This window comes from Gopherus flavomarginatus, chromosome 3 (assembly GCF_025201925.1).
Source record: "Gopherus flavomarginatus isolate rGopFla2 chromosome 3, rGopFla2.mat.asm, whole genome shotgun sequence".
Taxonomy (NCBI): Eukaryota; Metazoa; Chordata; order Testudines; family Testudinidae; genus Gopherus; species Gopherus flavomarginatus.
The window spans coordinates 201,293,731-201,317,764 of NC_066619.1; the positions used below are offsets into that span (position 1 = coordinate 201,293,731).

Here is a 24,034-nt window from a genome sequence, read left to right on the forward strand (position 1 = left end):
TTCCATTTTTGCTAGTGAAGTCTTATAGATTTTTCTTGTAAAATTTAGTGATTTTGGTAAATTTTCTTTTTTTGCTCAATTACAGCAAAATACTATAAATTACTATATATTTACAAGAGTTAGACTAAACTGGAAAATATTTTAATCTATAGATTTGGCAGTTCCAACAAATTTCTGTTTTGCAATGAAAATATGCAAGACTCAAAATCAGGGATTTTTCCAAAATCCACCTACCAAACACACAACATGTAATTGATATTAAATTGTTATAAAAACTGGAATCTGAATGGCAAAAAATAATCTCTTTTTTTGTGCAACAAGTGAAACCTTCTACCAGATAAATCAGAATTATGGATTTACTGGTCAACCAGACACCCTATGGAAATGGAAGTCTTCAATCCGGCAGCAATGCAGACCAGAAAAAAAGGAGAGAGGAAAAAAAAAAGCAAACACTGTACTGCTTTGGGGCTAAATCCCAGAGGCTTAGGGCTTCAGCCACTGGAAGGGCGGGTTGGGAGGGGGAGGGAGGCCGGTTTGGGGCTGCAGTTGCAGGGTTGGGGGTGGAGTCAGGGATCCGGGCGTCTTACCCTTGGGAGCACTGGGGCTCAGGGCTTTAAATAGGGGTGAGTGGGGGAGGAGCAACAGGGAGCAGGGCTTCCGCCCGTAGCGTCGCTCACAGTTTCCGTGGGGGTTAGGGGTGCGTGCCGGTCACAGGCAACGGCTTCCTCCTTGCTTTGGAGGTGCTCAACCTCCGCTCTGGCCCAGGCCCCCACTCCCATTGTACCCCTTGCCCCAAGCCCTCAACCTCTTCCTGCCAATTTCTGCCCCCCTCTCCTGAGCATCCCCCATCCCCACTCCTCCCCCCCCCCATACCTCCTGCACACCATGGAACAGCTGATTGTAGCGGGCAGTAGGCGCTGGGAGAGAGGAGGAATGTCATCCTTATAAAAAGATCTCGTGTGCTTTTTATAGGAGGAAAAGGCAACATGCCGCATTTATTGAGAATATAGCAGTTAGCGTATGCTTTTCAGTCTCTCTCTCACATATGCACACTATGCACACAGTCTCGCCAGTCAATGTTTATAGTTACCAGTCCAGAGTCTGTATCAATCTAGTGGCCAGTCAGATTGGTCACAGAGGGGAGCCAGGCTCTGTCGGTCGCGATCCGATGCTCCTGGAGTTGTGGCAGGACGAACCCAAAGTTCCATGGCAAAGCACCATGTTCTTATAGTCCTTTTTTTCTGTCAAAGTCTATGGATTTTGCTGTGTCGTTTATGATTGGTTACGCTTTAATTGGTGTTATCTTTTGATGTTAACTCTCCAAAGCACCTCCAAGAGGGCCATCCTGTCCTGGTCTCGATTTGATCAATTATCTTGTCTTTAGGGGTGCCCACCTCCACCACACAGTCGTCAATCTGCCCTTCCTCAATTATGGATGCATGTTGATAATTCTCCGCTGTCGGTAAATCTCTTTACTCCTCCTTCCTTGACCATCTGACTTTAAAATGGCCTTCACACCTTATCTTTTCCTGATGCATACACCCCTCATTCACACAGTCTTTTACAAAGGTATACAAACAGCAGTGTTTTATGTTAAGCAAAAAAGACATTTTGAATTAAACCTTACTAAATCTTGTGACCAAAACAGTTCACATTGGGCCATGGGCCTTCAATATGCCTCTAATCTCATTAACATAGACACAGTACAAGATCCTGTCTCTTACTTACTAAAACTTAAAACTAAGAATTGTATATTTAACTAAAAGGCCTAATTTGTAATGCATATAGGAAACAAGACCCCATAGTAAAACATTATAACTTATCCTAAAACAGAGGGTAACCATAATCAGCCATAAGGACTGTTCTTAATATCAGCACAGACACTGGCAGTCTGTCAGATGCGTTTCTGTCAGTGTCCCAGAGGGTCATTCCGTTCTACTATTCAAAAAGATGGCTGGCAGGATGATCAAACCCTCCCCATCCCCCGTGGCTGCAGCCCTAATTCCCCATGTGGCTGAGCTCCGTAACCTCCTCTTCAGAATTACGGACCATTTCAGAGTTACAGACGAGCTCCATTCCCAAGGTGTCTGTAACACTGAGGTTCTACTGTATTGAAAGTGGAGAAAACGATTCTAAATTGGGTTGTCCAGTCACTAAGAGCCAAATTCTTTTCACAGTTACTCATAATTTTATGAATGTCTTGAGAGTTGTTCTGAGTTTACTCATTTTAATTGAGAGCAGAATTTAGCCCCGAGATTAGTCTGATCTGGCCCTGGCTATGAAGTATTTGAGATTAGTTGGGCATCAGTATTAAAAAAGCTAAAAACTGTCAATATCAGTAATTAAACCAATTAATGAGAAATTGGGCTGGCTATCACCATGTAAATGTTACTTAAAGAAATCAGATCTCCACATCAATGAAACCGCTGCTAACATTTCCTTTTTGTGGGATCCCTCAGTGGTACTTCAGGCTTATACACCTCTGAAGTCAATTGAATTCAGGTTTCTTTTGAAAACAAAAGTCAGTTTGGCTGTTAGGAGACTATTTGAGCTCCAAGCCTTGTCATTAATGAATCTTCTTCAGATTCAGCAAGTCCATTGTTCCTCCAATAACATACCTTTGCTGGCTACCAAAACTTCTTTTCAATTTTTATGTTCAAAATTAACGATTTAATGCACTATTTCACCTAAACATATTTAATGGAGTACAGACTGCACCGTCTAGTGGATCTGAAGAAAGACTCAGATACGTCTGAGACAAACCCCTTAGGAGGTAATGAGCAGATGCAGTTACATCTGAGGTCTTCATAAAACCCAGAAAAACTCCATAATAGGTTACTATTTTAAACCCTTGCTTCTGGGACCGACACCTCCTGGCTGAGTAGATAAGGAAGATTTTTCACTGTGCTGGAACAACTCCTTCATATATAGAAACCATTTCTAATTGCCACCCAAAAGTTAGTGCTGAGTTGATGATGATTTTTCAAGTTATCTCACTCATCCACCTGGAGACTTGTTTTTTAATAAAGAAAGGGCAAAATGAGAGAAACACCTGAGCCAAATCCTTACTTAAATCAGAAAATAGATTCCTCTTCCATTATACACAGTGCTGTGGGCTTCCTAATTTCTAAAGTAATTGAAGTTATTTTGGGATGCTAAAATATATCTGGGATCCAAAGGCTTAAAGGTCCAGGTAAATATCTGATCTTTTTGGACATTTCTGGCTCAATACTGCAAAGCATGCTGCTGCTATTCCTCCCCTCCTCTCTCCCCTCCCCCTTTTGAGAGCTCAGATACCAAATTGATAAGCCTAGTTAGATAGGTAGGTCTGTGGATGATTAAATGTGAGGGAGAGATGGTTGTGTTTATTACTATAGATGAATTTTTCTAGTCTAGACCATTCTGGTTGGGCAGTTTGTTTAGTTTTTTTTTGTGGATTTTAAGTACGCTATTATCCAAAGCCATGGAATAACTGCTTTCAATAAATCTACATAAACCTTCTGCCCATTATAGTTGTTAACTCAAAACCTAGGAGCAGGGCAAAAACAAGAATCCAAAATTCATACATCCCCAAAACACATCCATCCCCAAACGTTTTTGTGGGTGGACCTCAGATCTGAGCTCTCGATCCAAACCTGTTCCCATGGTTTTAGTTCAATACATAATCCAAACAATGGCCTAAGTAACGGCTCTGCTTTGGCAGGAAAGAACATGGAAACAGTCATTTCAGTTCAGACTAGCATTCCATCTGGTCCAGACAGGGGTGAAAGTAAGGCAGAACGGGCCGGTATGGCGTACTGGTAAAAAGTGGCCTCTGGTACCAGCCCATACCGCTGACTTTAAAGCGCTGCCGCGACAGCACTTTAAAGGACCCTGCTTAAAGCACTGCCGCAGCAGCGCTTTAACATCGCTGCCCCTTTTGCACCCCGCATCGGTGACACTGCTGGGTCCCTAGCTGCAGGGCTGCTGATGGGGGGGCAAAAGGAGCAGCTGTCCCGGGGCTGGCCCTTTAAATCACCACTGGAGTCCTGGGCAGCGCGGACGGACTGGCTGGGGGATGCTGACCCCCCAGCCCCGCCACTTTTGCCTGAGGCCCTGCCCCTTCCAGGAGTGAAAAGTTTTTGGAAGCCCCCTGTCATAAACAGATATCTAAGGGTTAATGTCTCTTTCACCTGTAAAGGGTTAACAAACAGTGACCTGCAACACCTGACCAGAGGACCAATCAGGAGACAAGATACTTTCAAATCTCGGTGGAGGGAAGCCTTTTTGTGTGTTTTGGGGTTTTGCTTTGTTCTCTCTGGACTCTTGAGAGTGACCACACGTACCTACAGGCTCTCTAATCTTTGATTCCCATTTTGTGAGTAAAAAGGTAGAAAGGCGGTATAATCTTTTTATTTCTTTTCCTTTATTTGCAATTGTGTAGTTTGCTGGAAGTATTTTAAATTGTATTTGCTGGGGGGAGGCTTCTTTTTAGTTTCTATAAGCTGACAGACCCTGTAACCCCCAACTGTACCGGTAAGAGAAATTTTACTTTCACCCCTGGATCCAGTATCCTGTTACAGAAAGGTGCAATGATGGTTAAACCATCTTTCTTCCTAACCTCAGGAAGTTGGTAGTTGGCTTATGCCCTGAAGCATGAGGGTTTATACACTTTATTTCTTAACTGTGGACGTATGTATTAAATATAGGAAATACAGAAGGCAGTTTTCTTGTCTATTCCATGACTCTCCAAAGCCCTGCTACACTCTCTAAAAAGCTTCCCTCTCTGTTCTAGAGCCTCCTGGAGCTGACACCAGCCACATCAGGTCTATTATACTGTCAGGGATAGTCTAGACAAATACTTAGTCCTGCCATGTGTGCAGGGGACTGAACTAGATAACCTCTCGAGGTCCCTTTCAGTCCTATGATTCTATGATCTATTATCTGTATACTGTAAAGAAATTGGTATGAATGTCTTCTAGAGAATCAAACCCAATATATTGCACTTAACTCAGGACACAGTCTCCAATCTGTTCAAAAGGGAGAGAGGCAAATTGAAGGTTGAAGAAGAGAATAAAGAAAACAGCCCTATAGTTAAAATATAGTGTATCGGGGCCTTCGAGCACTTCCAATGCTGCCACTGACTCCAACCAGCTCCCTCACAGTGCCAGTGAGGGAAGATTTTGTGACTCTTCCATCTATGACCAGATACTCTGTAAGATCAGAAGTTGTTTTATTTTTTTCTGGGGTAATGGGAAGGAGTTTTCCTTGCAAAAAGTCTCAAGTCAAAAACGGAGGGAAGTAGTTAAATAAAAGTAAAAGTTGTTTGACATAAAGCAGAAATTGAGAGGAATCACAAAATGTATGACAAGTGTAAATGACTACATCCATTTAGCTATTGTGGAGGCGCTGCTGGGTGAGCCCAAAACTTGAATTATGAAATTTGTCCCTCATCTGTAGTCTAGTCTCTGTGTGTTTTGTGTAACATTTCACTGCAAGACAGAGTTCTTTCTCCTTAATATACTCCTTTCCCTTTCAGTCTGGAAATGCAGATACTTCATTATGTAGCGGGGCCCATTGCTTTGGTGTCGGTGTGGAATTGAACAATGTTTTTCTCCAGCCACGGTTCATCTTTGGTGTAGCATAAATTATTTTGTTCTCTTATTTTGTTAGATTCTTTTTTCTTGTACTCTTGGTATTTACCTGAATACTAATTTGCATTTAATAAAAAGGATTTACACACTTCCCAAAATCCCTCTCCCAAAGGCATTTAATTGAAGGCAAGGGAAGCAGCCGGTAGTCTGCAGAATATTTAATTGATTTCCTTGTTTTTGATATTTCCTAGGAAAAACTGCTTCGGTGTCAGCAAATGAACTGAGTCACAGTTTCCAGGCTAACTGTCCTATAAAATAACCTATAGAATAAAATATTTCATTTCCCAAGGTTCCCAGCGAAACTGCAATTCATGTAGGACAGAGACATCAACTGTCACAAATAACATGAAAGAAAGCAAAAGCAAAAAAAAGTGAGATGAAGAGGAGATGCACAGAGTACCGATAAACTAGTTTGAAAAATCCAGTTGCCACCTCAATGGCTTCCTTTCCCAAGCCACTGGAGGTAGAACCCATGGCATGTAGTTGAGTGCTGCTGTTTGGCAGAAAGTAATCTTTTCTTTTTGCTAGGTTGTGAGCTGGGCTTCCTCAGGGTATTTACTTACACACACACACACACACACACACACACACACACACACACACACACACACACACACACACACACACACACACACACACACACACACACACACACGCTCTTAAGGTTGTGAAATGCCAAAATTCATAGGAGTTGCCTGTGCAACCTTAATTCATCCCCCTGGTGCATATGCATTATAGTACAGTCTTTAATTACATGAGCACATACTATTTTTTGACAGGGTCCCAGCCTCATTCAGTACACAAGATGTCTGTTGCTCACTTAGTGAGCAGCTGTGCAATATTTTTTCTCCTTGTTCAGCATGTGGCCCCAGGCCTTATTTAATTTAAATCCTGCTCTGAACACAGAACTGTTAACTTACTCAGGAGCTTTTCTGTGATGCACATCACCACAGTCTGGGTTCTTCACAAACAATGAATTTATTTTCACAAAACCATTGTGAGAGGAGGGAGTTAATGTAAAATGAAGATGAGTTACTGCAGATTTACATCTGTTTAAGCAAGAATCAGGCCCAGAGATTTCAGATGGTTGCATTACATGCCAATCATAGCACAATGAGTAATGAGCTTTTTAACTGGCCCACATACAATATCTATAATGGTGACAAGCCCTTTTGCCCTTCCTCTTCCACTTTCTTCCTTTCACCAAACTCCACGATACTTTTTGTCCTGTGTTTGTGTTTTTTACTCTCACTCTTCCAAACCGCTTCCTTCCATCCCTGTCACAGTTCATCAAGCTCTTTAGTCCCAGGTCAGTCCTCAAAAAATGACAGAGAAGAGCCGAAAGATCACTGGTTCCATGATATTTAGTATGCCCTACAAATACTGTTTCAGCACTGTACTGTGCATTTTAATTTTTTCTTTGTAGAAAGCAAAAGGCTTTCTTACGGCCCTTGACACATGTTACATACTGTTATGGTTAGTAGAGACTTACTAGATCTTCACAGCTAGATTCCCTGAAGATTCTGCGCACACTGGGCATGCTCCAGCCCTAGACTGCACAGGACTTTCCCTGAAATTTGCAGCTCTGGGCTGCTGCTTGCTGTGCTATGTCCAGGCACCTCAGCTCAGAGCAGGGAGACTCTCCTGTGCCTTCAATGCTCCCCTGGGGCTGGTGGGAGGAAGGTGCCTCATTCAAATGCAGAGGGGACAAGAACCAGATCTTGGGGTGTCAGGGGAAGAGGTGAGTAGATTGGGACAGGGAGCCTGGGGTGGGGTAGACTGGCACGGGAGACTGGGACTGGCTGGGCAAAGAGACTGGGAACTGTGTGGGAGACTGGAACTGTGAACCATTGGGGCAGGGTAAAGGAAGTGATGCGGGGAGATGTATCTGATGAATAGTCAGGTTGCGGGGGCAGTTCTGGGACTGGCTGGGTGAAGAAACTGCTGATGAACCATATGGGTGTCAATATGATGGAATTTGAGATTTTTGCAGTTTGCTTTTCAAAAAACCTAAGGATCCAGTTCTCCAAAAAAGCATTCAACTGCCTTAGCCATGACACCCTCCCTTCTCTTCCTGCAACCCCCTGCATCATTCACTACACATCTTTCAACTTCTGCAATAAATGAAGCAGAGGTCCAACAGGCAACAGCCTCCTTCACTACACAACCCTGATTTATCCTGAGAACCGTCCATCCTGTGGAGGGGCCCTCTTGTAATAACTGGGCCAACAAATTTGCCCTAATTGTAAGCTCAGCTGTAAAAAGTATGTAAAAGTTCATAAAATGTCACCATAACCGATGCTGATGAGAAAGTATGAAAGGGAGAGAAAAACAGAATTAGTCTAAACAAAAAGGCCTAGTGATATAACTCAAGGACCACAATAAAATCATGCTTAGTAAAAACATAAGATGTGGAACCAGAAATTAATGAACCAAAATTGGCGTGTAATTAGTGGACAGAATAATGAGGTAAGGAGATGGACTGTTCCACCCACCATTCTCTTCGTGTGTCTTTAAAGAAAGAGACTCGGGGAGTGGGGACAGAGAGGAACAGATAGAAGCTACTGAAGAAAATTTCACCATGATGGCTGCTACCCCACCATCTTCTGATAGCCCAGACCTCCTTTGTCCTAATTATGAGAGATGGTCTGACCACACTAGGCCAGACAGAGGGATCCAGATAACATTGCCACCTCTACCAGACTGAATCCCAGTCACCACCTGGGATGAAACAAAATCAGACTGTAACATCAGCAACAGCAGCAACTCAACTAACTATTCTTTTCCCCAAAAGGACTGTTATTAGCATCTTTCTTACCGTCTAAGGGACTGTCAAACAAGATTTTTCTTCATAAAAACTCTCTCCAGCTAAAGGGAAAGGGAACAAGTGATGATGTTAAAAGTGAAAGTCTTACTTTACACTTCAGATGCTTTACTTGTTTTTCCTTCTCTTTTGTATCTTCAAGAAAATGTTAAAAGGATTGTTAATGGTGTGTTTGCCATGGTACTGTGCAGGCCACTGAATCCCGAATCTTATTTAACACTGATACGATTGTTTGCAGGTGATCCTAAAAAGGGCTTTAAAAGGAATCTGCAACACGGTATTCCTGTGTGTGTAGCTAACATGCAGCATAATGGAACTGGCATTTTAATATTTACGGCATGTTACGCAAATGCTGCCCTTCTGAGTACTTTCTAAATCCTCTTAGCTTTTAAATGACAGCTTTGATGCTTTTTAATCAAATCTGTCTTTTCATTCATCCAGCTAAGAGTGGTAAACAAAAGATGTTTAATGCCCCTTTTCTTATAGACAGATTCCTATATGTAAGGGTTTATCTTTGTACATGTAAGCTTATTAGGCTCATAGGTAGCTATTTTTAAAAAGCTGACTTTGTAGCATCAGTGCATGATACAGAGGCAGCCTTTGGAATACTTTGTGCCTTGCCAGCACATATTGTCAATAGAGAAGCTTAAAAAAACCTTATGTTAGCAAAGGAACATGCAGTATCAGTTTTGCCGTATGAATACAAATACTTGGGCCTGAAATCTGATAGGAAACTTTGTGCATCAGTCTACATTTGTGTGTGTGTGTGTGTGTTTGGGCTAGGGTGTTAAAGTAAGAAGTGGAAAGGTAAAGATAATACAACTTCATGGAGGGATACATTTTTTTTAAAAAACCCTGTATCCTTTTTTGTTGGTTCATTCATTATTGTTTATTTCTAAGGGTGTGGCATATGCTGGTATTCAATATATTCATCTGAATACCAAATAAATGGCTTTACCATTCTCTGAATGCAAATCTGAACAGTGCCAGGAGAATGGAGCCAGCCCAGTGTTAGAGGTATGGTGGTGAGGGTCTCAAGGTATTTGTGAACCAGTGTTGTGTTTCAGCAGATTGGGGGGGGGGGGGCGTACTTTCTTTAATCACGTCATTGAAATAAGCACAAAAATGTTGGTTCTTTTTAATACATCAGAGGCTTTCCATTCCACATATCTAAAAGTAAAAAGTCAAAATGTGCTGCTTATAGTGTATTGTGTATACAGTGTTACTGCAGAAGCCACACATGATGTAAGCACAGTGGTGGTGTTTGTAAGATATGCACTTACCATATATTTGGTTGTAGGTGACTGTGGAGGAGGTAATGACTACAACTGCATACCTGGATCTCTTTTTGCGCAGTGTTTCAGAGCCAGCTCTACTCCAGATTTTCTTGCGTTTCATCCTGCTGCACCAGCATGAGAATGTGCACATCCTAGATACGCTCACGAGCCGAATCAACACTCCATTTCAGGTAAGGCAAGCAGGAGGGAAGCACATGTGCTTTTGATGAATTTGGGTTAACAGATTTAGCGGGAGCTTCATCGTATCTGTATTTACTATGGCTCTGTTTAACCTCTAACTGTGAACTTGCTTTCATACCTGTCTTTGTGATCTAAACCTAATGTTGGTTTGCTGTAATTGTTGTCACTTAGCCACTATAGTGATGAGCAGTTTGAGAGTGTGTAAGATAGCTGTAGAGTGGTTGAAGGAGACTCTGGGGGGCTTCTAGGAGCCTAACATCTGCCACAAAATAGAAGGTAGGTTTGAAGTAATTCACCTGCCTCTAGTGGAGTTATTCCCACTCTGGATACTGCTAAATTATTCCTGCCATAGGTAACTCATCCCTGAGATTTATACAAATATTCAAGACCAATAATTTTGGTGGCCATATGAAATAGCTCAGAGTGCATCAAGTAATAGGCATTTTCAAATAATTTTCAAAGAAGAAACTACCCAGCCTCAAAACTATGAGATCATTATACCCACCCCACTTCCAAATTATCTGAGTTGAGCGCTGGCAATATGCCCAGTTTGTTCTTCAGGAACCAAATATAAACCTTTCCTGCATGTTTGTTTACCAGTAATGTTGCCTGCTGCTTTGTTTATAAGATCAATTTTGTTTGGCTGTGTATTTTAATAATCAGATATCCCTCTTCTCTGCAGCACATGCACCTTTAGTACACAGGGTTTATCGCAGGCTAAGGCTACAATTTTGCAGACAGACCCTTAAATAAAATATACGGAGATATGCCTATATCTCCTAGAACTGGAAGGGACCCTGAAAGGTCATTGAGTCCAGCCCCCTGCCTTCACTAGCAGGACCAAGTACTGATTTTTGCCCCAGATCCCTAAGTGGCCCCCTCAGGAATTGAACTCACAACCCTGGGTTTAGCAGGTCAATGCTCAAACCACTGAACTATCCCTCCCCCCTGTTAAAATATTCATAGAATATCACTGTAGGTAACTAGTTGATGAATATTAGTTGATTAATAATCATAATAAATATATAATTAATAATAGTTGATTTGGTTGGGGATTGGTCCTGCTTTGAGAATCAGTGTGTGCATTACATTTGTGTATTAGGGACAGCAGCTTGGACCAGAAGTGTGTTTAGGAATGGGAGTGCATGCATCTACGGATATATGTTGCTGTTATCGCATTTCAGAGATGGATTACCTCTGAAAACTCATAAACAGCTTTTGTAGACAAAAAATGCAGATATTGTCTTGGCTAATCATAATTACTGTTCCACGGGCAAAGGAAATGGGTATTGTAAAGAATTCTCCAGCCCTGAACAACTCAGGATCTTGGCCAGAATGGTTCTGTGATACTGAATGAGTTTTCTGCAATATAACTTGCCAAGTGCAAAAGCTAGAATTGCAGCTTTCTGTGGGCTTCCATAGAACAAAAGCTGCACACGTTATTATTGCTGAAAAGACTTCTTAATAATTGACAGGATTAAATTTACAAGCTCTTTTGGCCACCTATCCATACATATAAAGCACCATCCTTATTGTTTCCTGCTAGTACATTTTACATACTTGTTTTCCTTTAATGAAATACAAATAAATAGACTGTCTCTGTTTATTCAAATGCATGTTGCTTTCTCATTTTTCTTTACAACTGTATTATGAATGCAAGAGATGGTTCTCTATAAATAACATGGTATTTAGTGTAAATAATGTGTCTTCCATAACATTTAAGGAAGTCATTTTGATTTTCTTTAGCGATCATTATTTTGAACCCTTAAATCACTTTAGAACAACTCTCCACAAATCACAATAAGGAAACAAGGAGAGCTCTTCACAAATCTCTCTCCTTTATCTCCGAAACACCCCAACTCTCTCCCTAACTACTGATCTCTCTCTCTCTCTCTCTCTCTCTCTCTCTGCCTTTGCAAAGACTTGACCTCCTCCTAAGGCTCCTGCAATTTTCCTTCAGCCGACCCACCTGTGGGAAGAACCCCACTTTCCTCTGCTCCTGTCATCTCCTTACCTATTTCCTCACTGCTGCCTTCTCCAACTCCCTACACAGTCACAAGGTTGCGGTTGATTAGTCTCTTCCTATTGGCTTCTGATCTTACTGATAGTACCTAACCCACCTTGTACTTGTACCTATCTTTTATTGGACCAACTTCTGTTGGTGAAAGAGAGAAGCTTTTGAGCTACACAGAGCTCTTCTTCAGGTACAGGTGGCATTTAAATGGGCCATGTGATAAGGATTTCCAACAGGAGTCTGTTAATTGCTCTGAGCAAGAGTCAGGCGCTGTCCTCTTTCTTTGGACTAATGTTCTTCTACCTGCCCAATTTAAGGACACCCATGCAGTTCTCCACCAAGACAGTGAACATTTTTGGAAGGGTTAAAGCACATATGTGTAATTTAATGCCAAGGAAGGTAATTTTGAAATTCAAGTTCCTAATCTCTCTTCAGCCTAGTGTAAACTAAGACAGGTATTGCAACATCACAAATAATTTTCACCCTGCCCAGCAACCTCAACATTTTTGTCCTGGATAGATAAACGATCAGTCTCTCCTATACACATAGTGTCAGTCATTCATTACCAGGAAACATGCTGCTTTCACAAAAGAGGCTTCTCTCAGGGTATGTCTACACTAGAGCTGGAGACATACTGTGCTAGTTGTGATTGAGGTATTGCACTAAAACTGGAAGTGTACCTGTGCTAGCACAAGTGGGTCAGGCTAGCCACCCCAAGTACATACTTCACATTTCGTAACTACACTTTTATTTTTAGTACACCAGCTTGATAAGAGCTAGTGCATGTATGTCTACTTGAGCTGGAATTTACACCTTCCAGCTCTAGTGTAGACATACTCTTAGTTTGTGAGATAACTAGTCTCTTTCCAGCAAAGGCCTTCAGCTGGTCAAATGAAGTCTGTCAGAAGTAAAAGCTAATGCTTTATCCACTGAGTTGGCCAGAAGCCCTTTATTGCTGAAACCAAATTAAATTAAATTGTCTGTCTAAAATAGCAAAATTCCTTTGAAAGGTGTGCTGTTTCTCACTTTTCGGTGCTTGCAAACTTTTCTCCTTCAGCTTCTTAAAAGCAAATTGCTGTTTTGTATGTATTTTATAAAAATATATTTTGGTGTATGTATAACTTCAGGCATCTAACAAAATCCTGACAGAATGAAATAAGCATACTTTTAGTGTCTATAGAAAGCACAGCCTGAATTTAGTGCTTTATCAATGAAGAATTAAATTCACCTCATGGGAGGGATGAAAAGTTACAATTGTCAGATCAAAAACTGAATGTGTTTGTCATTTCCCAGCTCTGTGTGGTATCTTTGGCATTGTTCAGAACACTCATCGGCTTACACTGCGAAGATGTGATGTTACAGCTAGTTTTAAGGTAAAATCCACGCTTCTTTCTCTATTCTAATTCTCCAGTAGGAAGTCTCTGTATGTAAAGCTAGAGCTCTTAAAAGGAACAAGCAAACAAATTCAGAGATAAAACATTTATGTTTCTGACACAAATATACCAAACCAAGAGAGGCACAGTTTATATATCCTATCGTGCCCAGGCACAAAGAGAGACCTTGCTTTTCACATATTCTTTTATTGTAATTTATTTGTAGAAAAGTGAGGGAACAGAATCCATGGATTATTTACCACCTCTAAAGGTTCCCTGGTTCTAAATTTATAATATTTTTTCACTTCTGAACATTTTCTCTCATGAATTATAATCTGCTAAACACACTATGAAGCAGGGCTATATTTACTTTTCTGCAGCTTCCAAACCTTTTTACTCCCCCTTGTCCAGGAATTTCTCAAATAAATTCCTGACCAGTTGTACCTAGGGTAGAAGGACATGCTGCTTTAATTGTGCAATGTCCTGGATTAGTTGATTTCTGCTTTTAACTGAGCATTTCTTGAGTTATATCAGAACCCTCAGTTTACATTTTTTTAAATTTTTCTAGCTGCTTTTCTTTATTCTTTTTATGTTGTTATTTTAATAAGTGTGGCTGGCATGTCTGTTAGAATTAGATTAGATTGGATCAAATCAGGTCACTGGTAATTAATCCTTAGATGTATTAACAATGACCTAATCAGATCATTAACTCAATGGGAAATCCAGGGGTGTTAGCTATCTCGTCCCGTCTCTTTTCCCTCCCTCCACTACAAGTTACACGGGGATCCCATCCAGTCCTTGCTGATGTCTGTGGGTACGTTAGTAGGGACTGAAACAGATCATTATATAACTGTAGGGAACTCAGAGCTGGTAGGATTCCTCCACTGACTTTAAAGAGGTGAGTGCTACATTTATTTTTGTATTGTTGTTTATTTGGGGAGTCGCTTGTTGTTAAACACTGATTTACTTAAAATGACAAAACACCAGTCTAGTTAACCCCTAAATCACTCTAAGAAATAGAATGCAAGTATGTGCTATGTCTGCTCCTCGTCCCTCCATAAGCCCTCCTGTGCCTAAGAGCTTTATATGTTGATTCTTCCCAACAAAATGACCCAGTTGGACTTCTGTTGCTAGTCCCTTCCCTGACATGCAGTGCCTCAACTTGTATTTATGTGCTGGCTCTTTCTGTGGACTGGGCTCTCCAACCCTTCCTCCCTAACTCATCCTGAATAGATCCACACAAACTGGCACCCTCTGGCATGTGCCCATCCTATTTCACTGCCCCTTCCTGCCCACATTTAGAACAATGCTCTGACACAGTCCTGGTCCAGTGGTTTCCTGTAACTATCCCCACAGGCATTTCCTCCCAGGAGCGCCTGTCCTTCCCTTCCTCTTCTAGACTGGGGCCCAGTGTAACTCATCAGACTCCAGACCTACCCAGAAAGCTGCCATGTTTGATGTTCTTAGGGAGATGACTGTAATTTGGCAGATTGTGTTTTTTAACTTGAGCAAAGGGGAAGGTGAGAGGAGAATTTTCCACACAACTACTCTCCTTAAAATACAAGGAGTATTGTTGTGGACGTGTAATGATTGGCTTTGTTGTTTCAGATATCTGATCCCATGTAATCACATGATGTTGAGTCAAAGATCGACTGTGAGGGAAAGAGACTGTTATTCAGTATCTGCTGCTAAACTGCTTGCTTTGACCCCTGTCTGCTGCTCTACTGGGATTACGCTGACTGTTGAAAACCAAGCCAAAGATTACATCCTATGGACAAAGGCCACACCCGGTGCAGGTAAAACATTGGGTGTGCACTGTGCTGTGAAGGGTTTGATTTGGAATATCCTCAGCATAGGGTGGGAAAATGAACACGTCTAATATCAAATAAGTGAATTTACTATTGAAATTTCACAAACAATATGTAATTAGTCTGGATTAGAGGGGGCCAGTATTTAATCACTCCTCCATGGCAGCTCTATCCAATCTGTGTTTTAAAGAATATCCATGTTGGATGTATATTCCCAAAAACATGTGAAGATGTGGCAACATCTTATGCTACTGGAGGGGCTGTGTGGTCTGATGGATTGGGCTCCAGGCAGGTCTCTCAGAATTCCTGAATTCTAATGCTGACTCTGGATTAGACACACAGCAATGAGCAAATCTCTTAACTACTGTGCCTTGGTTACCCATCCCCTTTGGGTGCCTGAGGCAAAAGTATCTTCCTGTCCTCCTTAGCAGCTGCCTTGCATTACTGTAGGGACTTCAGTTAGATTTTCTTTATCATATTGTGAATACTTTTGTTTTATCTTGCATAGGCTATTGCGAATCCATGTGCATTGTGAAATACGGAAGAGCTGTGGACATCAGTTACCTGCAGTACCTGTGGGAAGCTGAAGCCATCATTCTCCATTGCATGAAAGACTGCCAGGTTTGGTCTGCCCCATATGATGGGGAAGACCCTGACCCAGACACCTTTATCCAAACGCTGGCAGAGGAAAACAGTAAAAATGTGGAGCAGTCTATGTTCCAACTCCAGCAGCGAACTTCCAGTAACTGCAGCTCCTCTCAAATTACTCCATTGGGAGAGAAGATACAGTTGGAGCTGGAATGGGATGACAGCTACGATACAGGGATTTCTCCTGGGTCTGACGTGAGCTCACCCCAGCCTTATGATGATCTAGGGACTGTAGAGAGACAGCCGCCTGCAGAGCCACCAAAGCACATTCAAGAGATGAAGAAGAATGCAATCATGCTTGTCAAAGGGTCTTACATAGAAGAATCAGATTTTCAGGATGATGTCATGGTTTACAGGTTATGTGCCCAAAAGGACGCTCAGGATGATGACAATTCCAAGGAGGAAACTTTAAGTACAGCAACTGAATCTCAAAACACAATTCAAAGCCAACCTATTAAGAGGTCTTTGAAAAACTCACATCCAGACACAAATTTAAAGGAACACAATAGGAAAAATTCTGGTTTGCCTCAGGATGTAACAAAGGAACAAATAAACCAGAAAGCTGTTGAAACAGACCCACAGCCAGACTTAGAGCTGAAACTCTCTCCTCTAGAAGCAGATCAAAACTCAAATGTGAGGCTGCTGAGCCCAAATAGTGAGGAATTCATTGCACAATATGACAAAATTATTGAAGAACTGGATTCTAACACAACAGGCTTGGAGGAGCAGAAATTGCTGACACCTGATCCTGTATCTCCAGTGGAAGAGGAGGAGGACTTCGAAAATTTTTCAGCGGACACTCCCTCTACAGAAAGTATACTGTCTCCATTTGGGCCAAAGGAGGATACATTTTCCAACCATCCTGCAAGGAGCCAGAATGCTGCATTTACAGGTGGAATTTCCTCATTAATTTCTTTTTGGTGTTCTTTACCTTGTTTATTATGGTTTATCGGAGCCAACCAAGAACAGGATCCCATTGTAACCAGCAGTGTACGAATATCGAATAATAGACGGTCTTCGAACTGAAGAGTTTGCAATCTAAATAGATAAGACAGGAAACGGGTTGGGGAAAGGGTGGAATGTGCAGAGTGAATAATATGATAGCAGTGAACATTAGGTAATTCCATGATTTCGGGTTTGTTTTAAAAACCCTTTTAGTGGGGTCATGGTAGAAGGAGATTAGCTACACTGAAATAGAAAGGAAAGGAGAGGGCATTGGTGGCCATGAGAAAGATGGCAGGAGAGGTTGGAACAACAGCCAATCAGAAGAGGAGAGAGGGTTAACCAATATGAAGGACAGAAGGGAAACATGAATAACAGTAACTTATTATGGTACTTTTAAATTAATGTTATTTACTTTGATACAATGTAACTATGCCATTAAAGTGTGAGGTGCCATTCTTGGGCTGAAGTTTTTGACCTTCATATTTGTTTAGTTTGTTATAAAAATTTAGAACAAGACCAGCACCAAACAACTGTCCTAACCACATCATTCCAGGGAACAATCCTGCCATTGTGAGTTGTTGGACTATCTGACCTAACATAATAAGTTCACTTAAAATGTCCCAGCTCTGCAACTGCTTTGCTACCTATACAGCAGCATATGCAACATAACAGAAAAGGGACAGGCTTCTCTGCCACCTTCTGCTGCTATTTTGCTTTTGTGCACCAGGTGGCAGCACTATTGTCATTTCTGCATGCACCTCTTTGCAAGCAGGTCTAGGCATCTTGCTTTTCAAATGCCAATGGCACCCTTGCTGTTATGTTTTTCTCTTGTGCAAGGCATCCAGTGAAATTTGGCCACAGAATGATATCTAATCATTGGGAGGACATGATGTATTCAGGCGTGCTTACCCACAGCAAAGTCTATAAGGGCTGACTTTAAATAACTCAGGATACATTAATCTTTTAGTCATTGAAATGCAGCCTTTGAAATGTGGCCAGTAGGCCTGGTGTTCAGTCTTTAAGTATTTGAGGAAGGCAACTTGGTTTTCAAGTACATTTGCCACTATTTCTATTATGAGTTCTCTGTACCAGGCACTGAAAAGCTCCCCTCATGTCCCTAGGTCACATGCGGCTCTGTCAGTCTCCTGTCATTCCCTGTCAAACATAGTTCAGATACTTTGGCCACATCCCTTTCTGTCTGTGTCAAGTCCTTTTCTCCCCTTTCACTTCCTTTGAGACAAAGCTTTGCTACTACCCCTCCCAAGCCATGTTTCTCTTTGTCTCTTCACTCTATTTCAAATGGTTTTCTAAATGGTGACGAGCGGGGAAGACATTGGCAAAGTTGACTTTGCAATGGGGGTTATGCTATCACTCAAACAAATGACATTTCAGCCATCTCTGTGTTACTATACAGAAATAGTATTTTGCATATAATTTGGATCCACTATTACATTATGTGTCGGTCTAGGGCTCTGATTTGACGGTGTCAGCTTAGTGTTATGGGGCGCTATTAGAGGAAGGAGCTTTGTTCTACAGAATGAAATGTTCAAACCAAGTCTCCCAGCACCAGTAAATCCCACCAGTGTGTAGACATGCTGCTCCACTATATGACTTGTACTTAAATAAAGACACTGTTATGTGGACGTGGCACTGATGCTGGACCCTTGGTTTAGAAAATGGTGACTGTTCTTTTAGCATTTATTTGCAGTATAAGATCATTAAACACAAACTTCCCTCCCTCCCTCCATGCCACCCAAACCAGGAAAGGTCAGTAGTAGAAATATGTGGCAAATAAACTTTTATTATGGGTAGGTCCCCCATATCTCCAGGTACATGCATTGGACTAGGTGTAAAATTAAAAGAATTGTTCTAATTAGTTTGTGTTGCTTCTTTTGAAGCTTATAAACACCTGATGAGCTGCTCTGATTGTTGCTCTAGTACAGTGCTGGAGGCCCTTTTATTTTTCCCGATTTGTTCATATGACAGAGACCACCTATGTATTCTGATCAAGTCTCATGAGGTGGTTCTGCTGTTGCTGGAAGTGCCTGGCTTCAGCCTTTGCTGCTCAGATCCCAAGGCTGACTTGGAATTGCCTCAATACCCTTTCTCTTGGAACCTCTTACACAGCTGCCTTCATTGCACGGGGGCAGGGAGAGTGTCCCAGCACTACACTGAGACTGCTGCCATGAATGTCAGAGGAGGAAGGAGCAGGATGATCAGATAGTGCAGGCAGTGTTGGGTGAAGGCTTTTTATGTATCTCAGCAAAATATTGCAAGACACCTCCATTGGTGGTATTGCAAATGTAGACAGGATCCAGATTAGTTACTGGTGTTTTAACCAGCTGTGATGTGGCTCAGCCTTCTCGCTTGTCCTTGGGCCGCGTAGAAGTACACTGGCCTCTTGCTGAGGTGTGAACCCCACCGGCTTGCCACACACTGACTGTCCATGTAGACCCTGGTGGCATGCATTAACAATTCATTAGTTTACTTTGATCTATCCGGCTTTGAAATGGGGTAGATTCACACCCCAACTTGCTGCAAACCAAATGGTCGTAGACATAGGTGCCGACTCCGTGGGTTCTCCAGGGCTGGAACACCCATGGAGAAAAATTAGTGGGTGCTGAACACCCTCCGGCAGCTCCCCGTGGCCCTGCCCCACCCTCCTGCTCCAGCTTACCTCCGCCTCCACCTCTCCCAAGAGAGCGCTGCCGCGTCCTGCTTCTCTCCCCTACCTCCCAGCGGCTTGCACCACAAAACAGCTGTTACGCAGGGTGAGGAGGGGGAATGTGGCACGCTGGGGGAAGAGGTGGGGCTGGGGTGGCGATCCAATAGGGGCAGGAAGGGGGCGGAGACTTTGGGGAAGGGGTTGGAGTGGGGGCGGGGGCAGGGCCAGGGAAAAGGTGGAGTCGGGGTAGGGCCGGGTGGGGGGGGGGTTGGCACAAGCACCCACCGGTGCTGGAGAAAGTTGGTGCCTATTGTCGTAGAGACATTTCAGCTCAGATCCCACTGTCCTCAAATCCTTATGTCACAGTCCTCCCAGGCTTTGTAGTAGCACCCTAGGGAATCCAGTCTTTCTCTAGTTCGCTGAGAACTGGAGAAGGGAAGCACATCCAGGCTGTGGGATTTCCCTCAGCAGTCTCATCCTAGTCTTACAGAATTTGTGATCTAGCTCTGTGGGCAGCTTCCTGCCAGTTTGCTGCTGACATAGAATAGTCCTTGACCTCACTGGCAGCCACCCCCTTCTGCCAGGGCTGCAACTTCTTATTGTGACTGTTGCTGGTCAACCAATTGGCCACAGCTGGGACGGTGGCTACTGTGTCTCTTAACCCTGTGTTTTAACCACTATGTCATGTGAATTAGAGTTGTGACATGGTAGTTAAAAGCCAATAGTCACCTGGACCCTTGTCTACACTAGTACGTCCACTTGTGCTCTCCTCAGTGGGGCTGTACCAATATCAGTAGTGGGACATGTTTTAGAAGAAAGCTACTAGTGTAGACCCAGCCATACTGTGCATCCATAGTAGCAGTAGTCCTAAAACAAAACAGGCTTTGATCCTCAGCCATGCCCTGTGCCTCATGGGTGGAGCTGCAAAGTAGTTACTTGTGGTTTGGTTCCTTGATTGTTGGGCTGCCCAGGGATTCCTTTCGGCCTCTAGCATAGTTTAAAACAGCCCCACACAGCTGCGGTAAACTGCACTCAGCTATCCAGGACATTGAAGAGCGTGGCTTGACAGAAGGAGCTTGCTGGAGTGGTTACCCATGTTATGTTCTTTCCTCCAGGCATGCCTCCTATGGCAGGAGTCACAGGAGGTAGCATAGAAATTGGCTACGCTTTGTGCCACCCCGGGATTCCCCCATGTCAAGGATCTCCAAATGGAGAGAGTTTGCTGGCTTTCCAGTAATAGGAGCCTATATAAGAAAAAGACCCAAAAATCGGGACTGTCCCTATAAAATCGGGACATCTGGTCACGCCATAGAACGGTTATAAGTAGCCTGACCCTGCTTCATCTGAAATCTTTGGCTGGACTCCGAGTAACGTCAATGGGAGAAGATCCATAGAACATAACATGCTAGATTAAATCTTTATTGGCACATCTGAGGTAGAATAGTTACGGATGCTTTATATACTTTGAACATCAACTGATTGGCTAACCAGTCAAAGTGCCCCTACTCATGATACAGTTAATGAGATTAAATATATTCAAAGCTGCATCCTCTGTTCAGACTGGCTTGGCACGTGGGAAGTCTGATTTAGTCAGATATGGAGATTTAAATTCATTTTCAAATGCTTATTCCCCTGATTTTATGAATTTTTTTTTCCTGTTTTTCCTGTAGGGCCATTTATCAGCGTAGTGCTGTCAAAGCTGGAGAATATGTTGGAGAATTCCTTGCATGTTAACTTGCTGCTCATTGGGATTATTACTCAACTGGCCAGTTACCCGCAACCTCTTCTTCATTCCTTTCTGCTCAATACCAACATTGTATTGCAGCCTAGTGTACGATCATTATATCAGGTACTTCATCAATTCCTCATTTCATGCTCACTGCAAGCTTTGCCAGTAATTCTAGTGCCTTGTTTACCTGTTTTTCAGTTTGCTGCTGTGCATTAGCTGTCCCCTGTTTGAGGACCTCTCTGTTTAGTTTGATGTTTTGACTGTGCCAATGCAAGGAGCTGGAAATTAACTACCCAATGAATTGTAACAGTCTCTAATTTGGAAAGAGAGAGACAGAGGTTCCAGGGCATAATTGCAAGGATAGTATTAAAAATTTACCATTTTTATTTTGGCAGGTGCTGGCCTCTGTGAAAAATAAAATTGAGCAGTTTGCATCCATCCAAAAAGATTTTTCAGGTCTTCTTATACAGGCCCAGCAGTACTTGCTTTTCCGAGCGGACATGTCTGACGTGGCTCCAGAGTTACTAACCAAAGGTAAATATCAACCACTTTCACAGTGGTATATGATCTAAAACACTGACTTGCTGGTTGTCTGCCCTATTTTCCACAGAAAGGAGGCATTATGCATATCACCAGCCAAACGTATTTCTATACCTTTGTAACTTTAAAGGGACAATCCTAAGTTTTTAGGCCACGATATGTGGATGCACCTTGAAATTGTCTCCCATCTGGAAATTCTTAGTGTGTTTTATTTTAGCACATGAAAACTTATTTCTGAAAGAGTAACTGAATAAGGTGTTGACATGACTTGCTGTCAGACTGGCCGAGTACATAGTTTATGGGGAGGGGTTGCATATGTGCACTACCTCATTTTATTTTTTGTCTCACATTGAGCAATGTAGCCGCTCTTTTTTGGTAATTCTTGGAGAGAGCAGTTGCAGAAATAAATTTATTGTGAAATTCTAGTAGATAAAGCCTTATAGGCTGGACTAGAATATCTTTAAGAGAGATAAATATGAGCCAGAAATGTCTGATTATGCCCTTTTTAAATGAAAGAAGTAAGTTGAAAATGAAATGCAGTACTAGGAGGGGCACATCAAAGGTGGTGGTGAGTTGGTGCCACCCCAGGGCACAGTGTTCCCACTCCAGCTGACTTTTCTATCATCTGCTACTTCTCAGGCATGCTGTGTGCTACACCTATTTTCAATGGGCTGTTAATCATTAAAGTTTCATACAGCAAGTTCAGAAGATAAATTTAAAATGTAGAATCCTCTTTTCTAAAAGATAAAATTCCTCCAGCAGCTGATGGGGTCAGGGCCTCACATTGTAGTCAGAGTTCAGAACTTCAGGCACCAGGTTCTAGAACTGCTGCTGAGTTGTCAGCACTAGGCTCCAAGCTTCCATTAAAACCCTGCTTTCACATATGATGGGAATACATAGGATCTGCTGAGAACAGTAACCATAGAGATAGCAACAGAACAGGGTTCAAGAGATTCTGTTTATTGAATCGTTGTTATCAATCATTTGGAATGAATATCCTACTGTCCCTACACCAGATTTTTTGTTTGGCTTTTCATTGGTGTGTAGGAAGCAAGGGAGACTTCTTAAAAATGCTTATTTAATTGCTCTTTTCTGAAGGACTTAATAATTTTCCTCAATTCTAATCAGCATGGTGTCAGCTTCTAACATTCACAATATGCATACTCTGCAAAATCAGTGTCTTTCTCAGGCTACTTCTTGAAGCATTGGTCTGTGGAAGGTGCATGCTGTAAATGAGATGTTTATCACAGAGACCGGTGGGGTTTAGAAGCCAGGGTCAAGAACAGTAGATGAGAGAGTCTTACAATTAGTGTGCACTGTAGCTGGCATGTGGGATGCAAAATTGGAAGCCAGTATTTAATGGCTTTTTTTTTTTTAGGTACTGTCAATGAAATCTTTGTATAATGCATTCCTAACATAACTTCATCCATCTTGTAAATGTTATGCTTCAAAGCTCTGTTGTAGCTATTCAGACACAGTGAAACTGCTTCATAAAACAGTCTCTGATTTTGGCATTTATTTATATTTTCCTGTTTTACATCAGCATATTTGTGGGCTTCAGTGTTTGCTGAGTCCCTTCATTGTGGTCATTACTCCAGAACCTGAAGCAGAGGCTGCTCGGTCACTGGCCTGTAACATTTTCTCCTGCCCTATGGCAGCCACTGTAAAGAATGAGCCTCTTGACTAATGCGTAGACTAAAATACCTAGATAACTGCAATTTTGGCTCTCAGCCATCCTAGCGATGCCAGTAATCAAACAGTAATTCTGGGGGCAAGTTACCTCCCTAGTCCACCAACACACCACATCATTATTAAGATTAAGAAATGTAAAGTTGAAATTGCTACAGTATTGGCCAATAAAATATGGTTGGACTTCATGAGATTATTGCAGGAAGCTAAAATGAAAATTCAGTATTATGGAACTAAACTTTCTCCTAGATTCCCTTTTCAAGTTGAAAAGTGAAAGTGATGTATAACTGCAAACAACACAATCTTTCCTGATTCTTCCTGCATTACTGAATATAGTTGACCTCCTACAGGATTTAAAATAGAAAAACAGGAATTGATCCCATGGGTGAAAACTAATTCAAAACATAGGTGTTCAAGAGAGGGGACATACTTGGATTACAATAATGCTGTAAGAGTTCTAAGAATGACAGAAAATGTACATCTCAGCTTATTCTGAAATAGTACATGGTGAAGGGAAAAGTCTATTTGAGATTGCATTTGTAGAAGCATCTGGTTAATAACCAGATAAGTGACACATGCTCTGTGTCCCTGGTGTTAAAAATTAAAAAAAATCTAGACTATTAGACCTTTTCAGTCTCTATGCTGTAAGATTTTATACTGTGCACAGTTAGTTCTGTGCACCTAAATT

General features: G+C 42.0%; 1 protein-coding gene across 5 annotated transcripts in view; it reads left to right on the forward strand.

The window, feature by feature from the left end:
* The window catches only part of FHIP1A (FHF complex subunit HOOK interacting protein 1A), a 147,683-nt gene that overhangs the window by 101,168 nt on the left and 22,481 nt on the right, over positions 1–24,034 (forward strand). For all 5 annotated transcript variants that reach the window (XR_007773447.1, XR_007773448.1, XM_050946269.1 and 2 more), the window contains 6 exons: positions 9,758–9,925; positions 13,243–13,322; positions 14,931–15,118; positions 15,639–16,670; positions 21,059–21,237; positions 21,513–21,651. Coding sequence is in view for 3 of the 5 variants with exons in the window: in XM_050946269.1 (XP_050802226.1) it covers positions 9,758–9,925; positions 13,243–13,322; positions 14,931–15,118; positions 15,639–16,670; positions 21,059–21,237; positions 21,513–21,651 (1,786 nt within the window). In the remaining 2 variants the exon portion in view is untranslated. The remainder of the gene's footprint in view (positions 1–9,757; positions 9,926–13,242; positions 13,323–14,930; positions 15,119–15,638; positions 16,671–21,058; positions 21,238–21,512; positions 21,652–24,034) is intronic.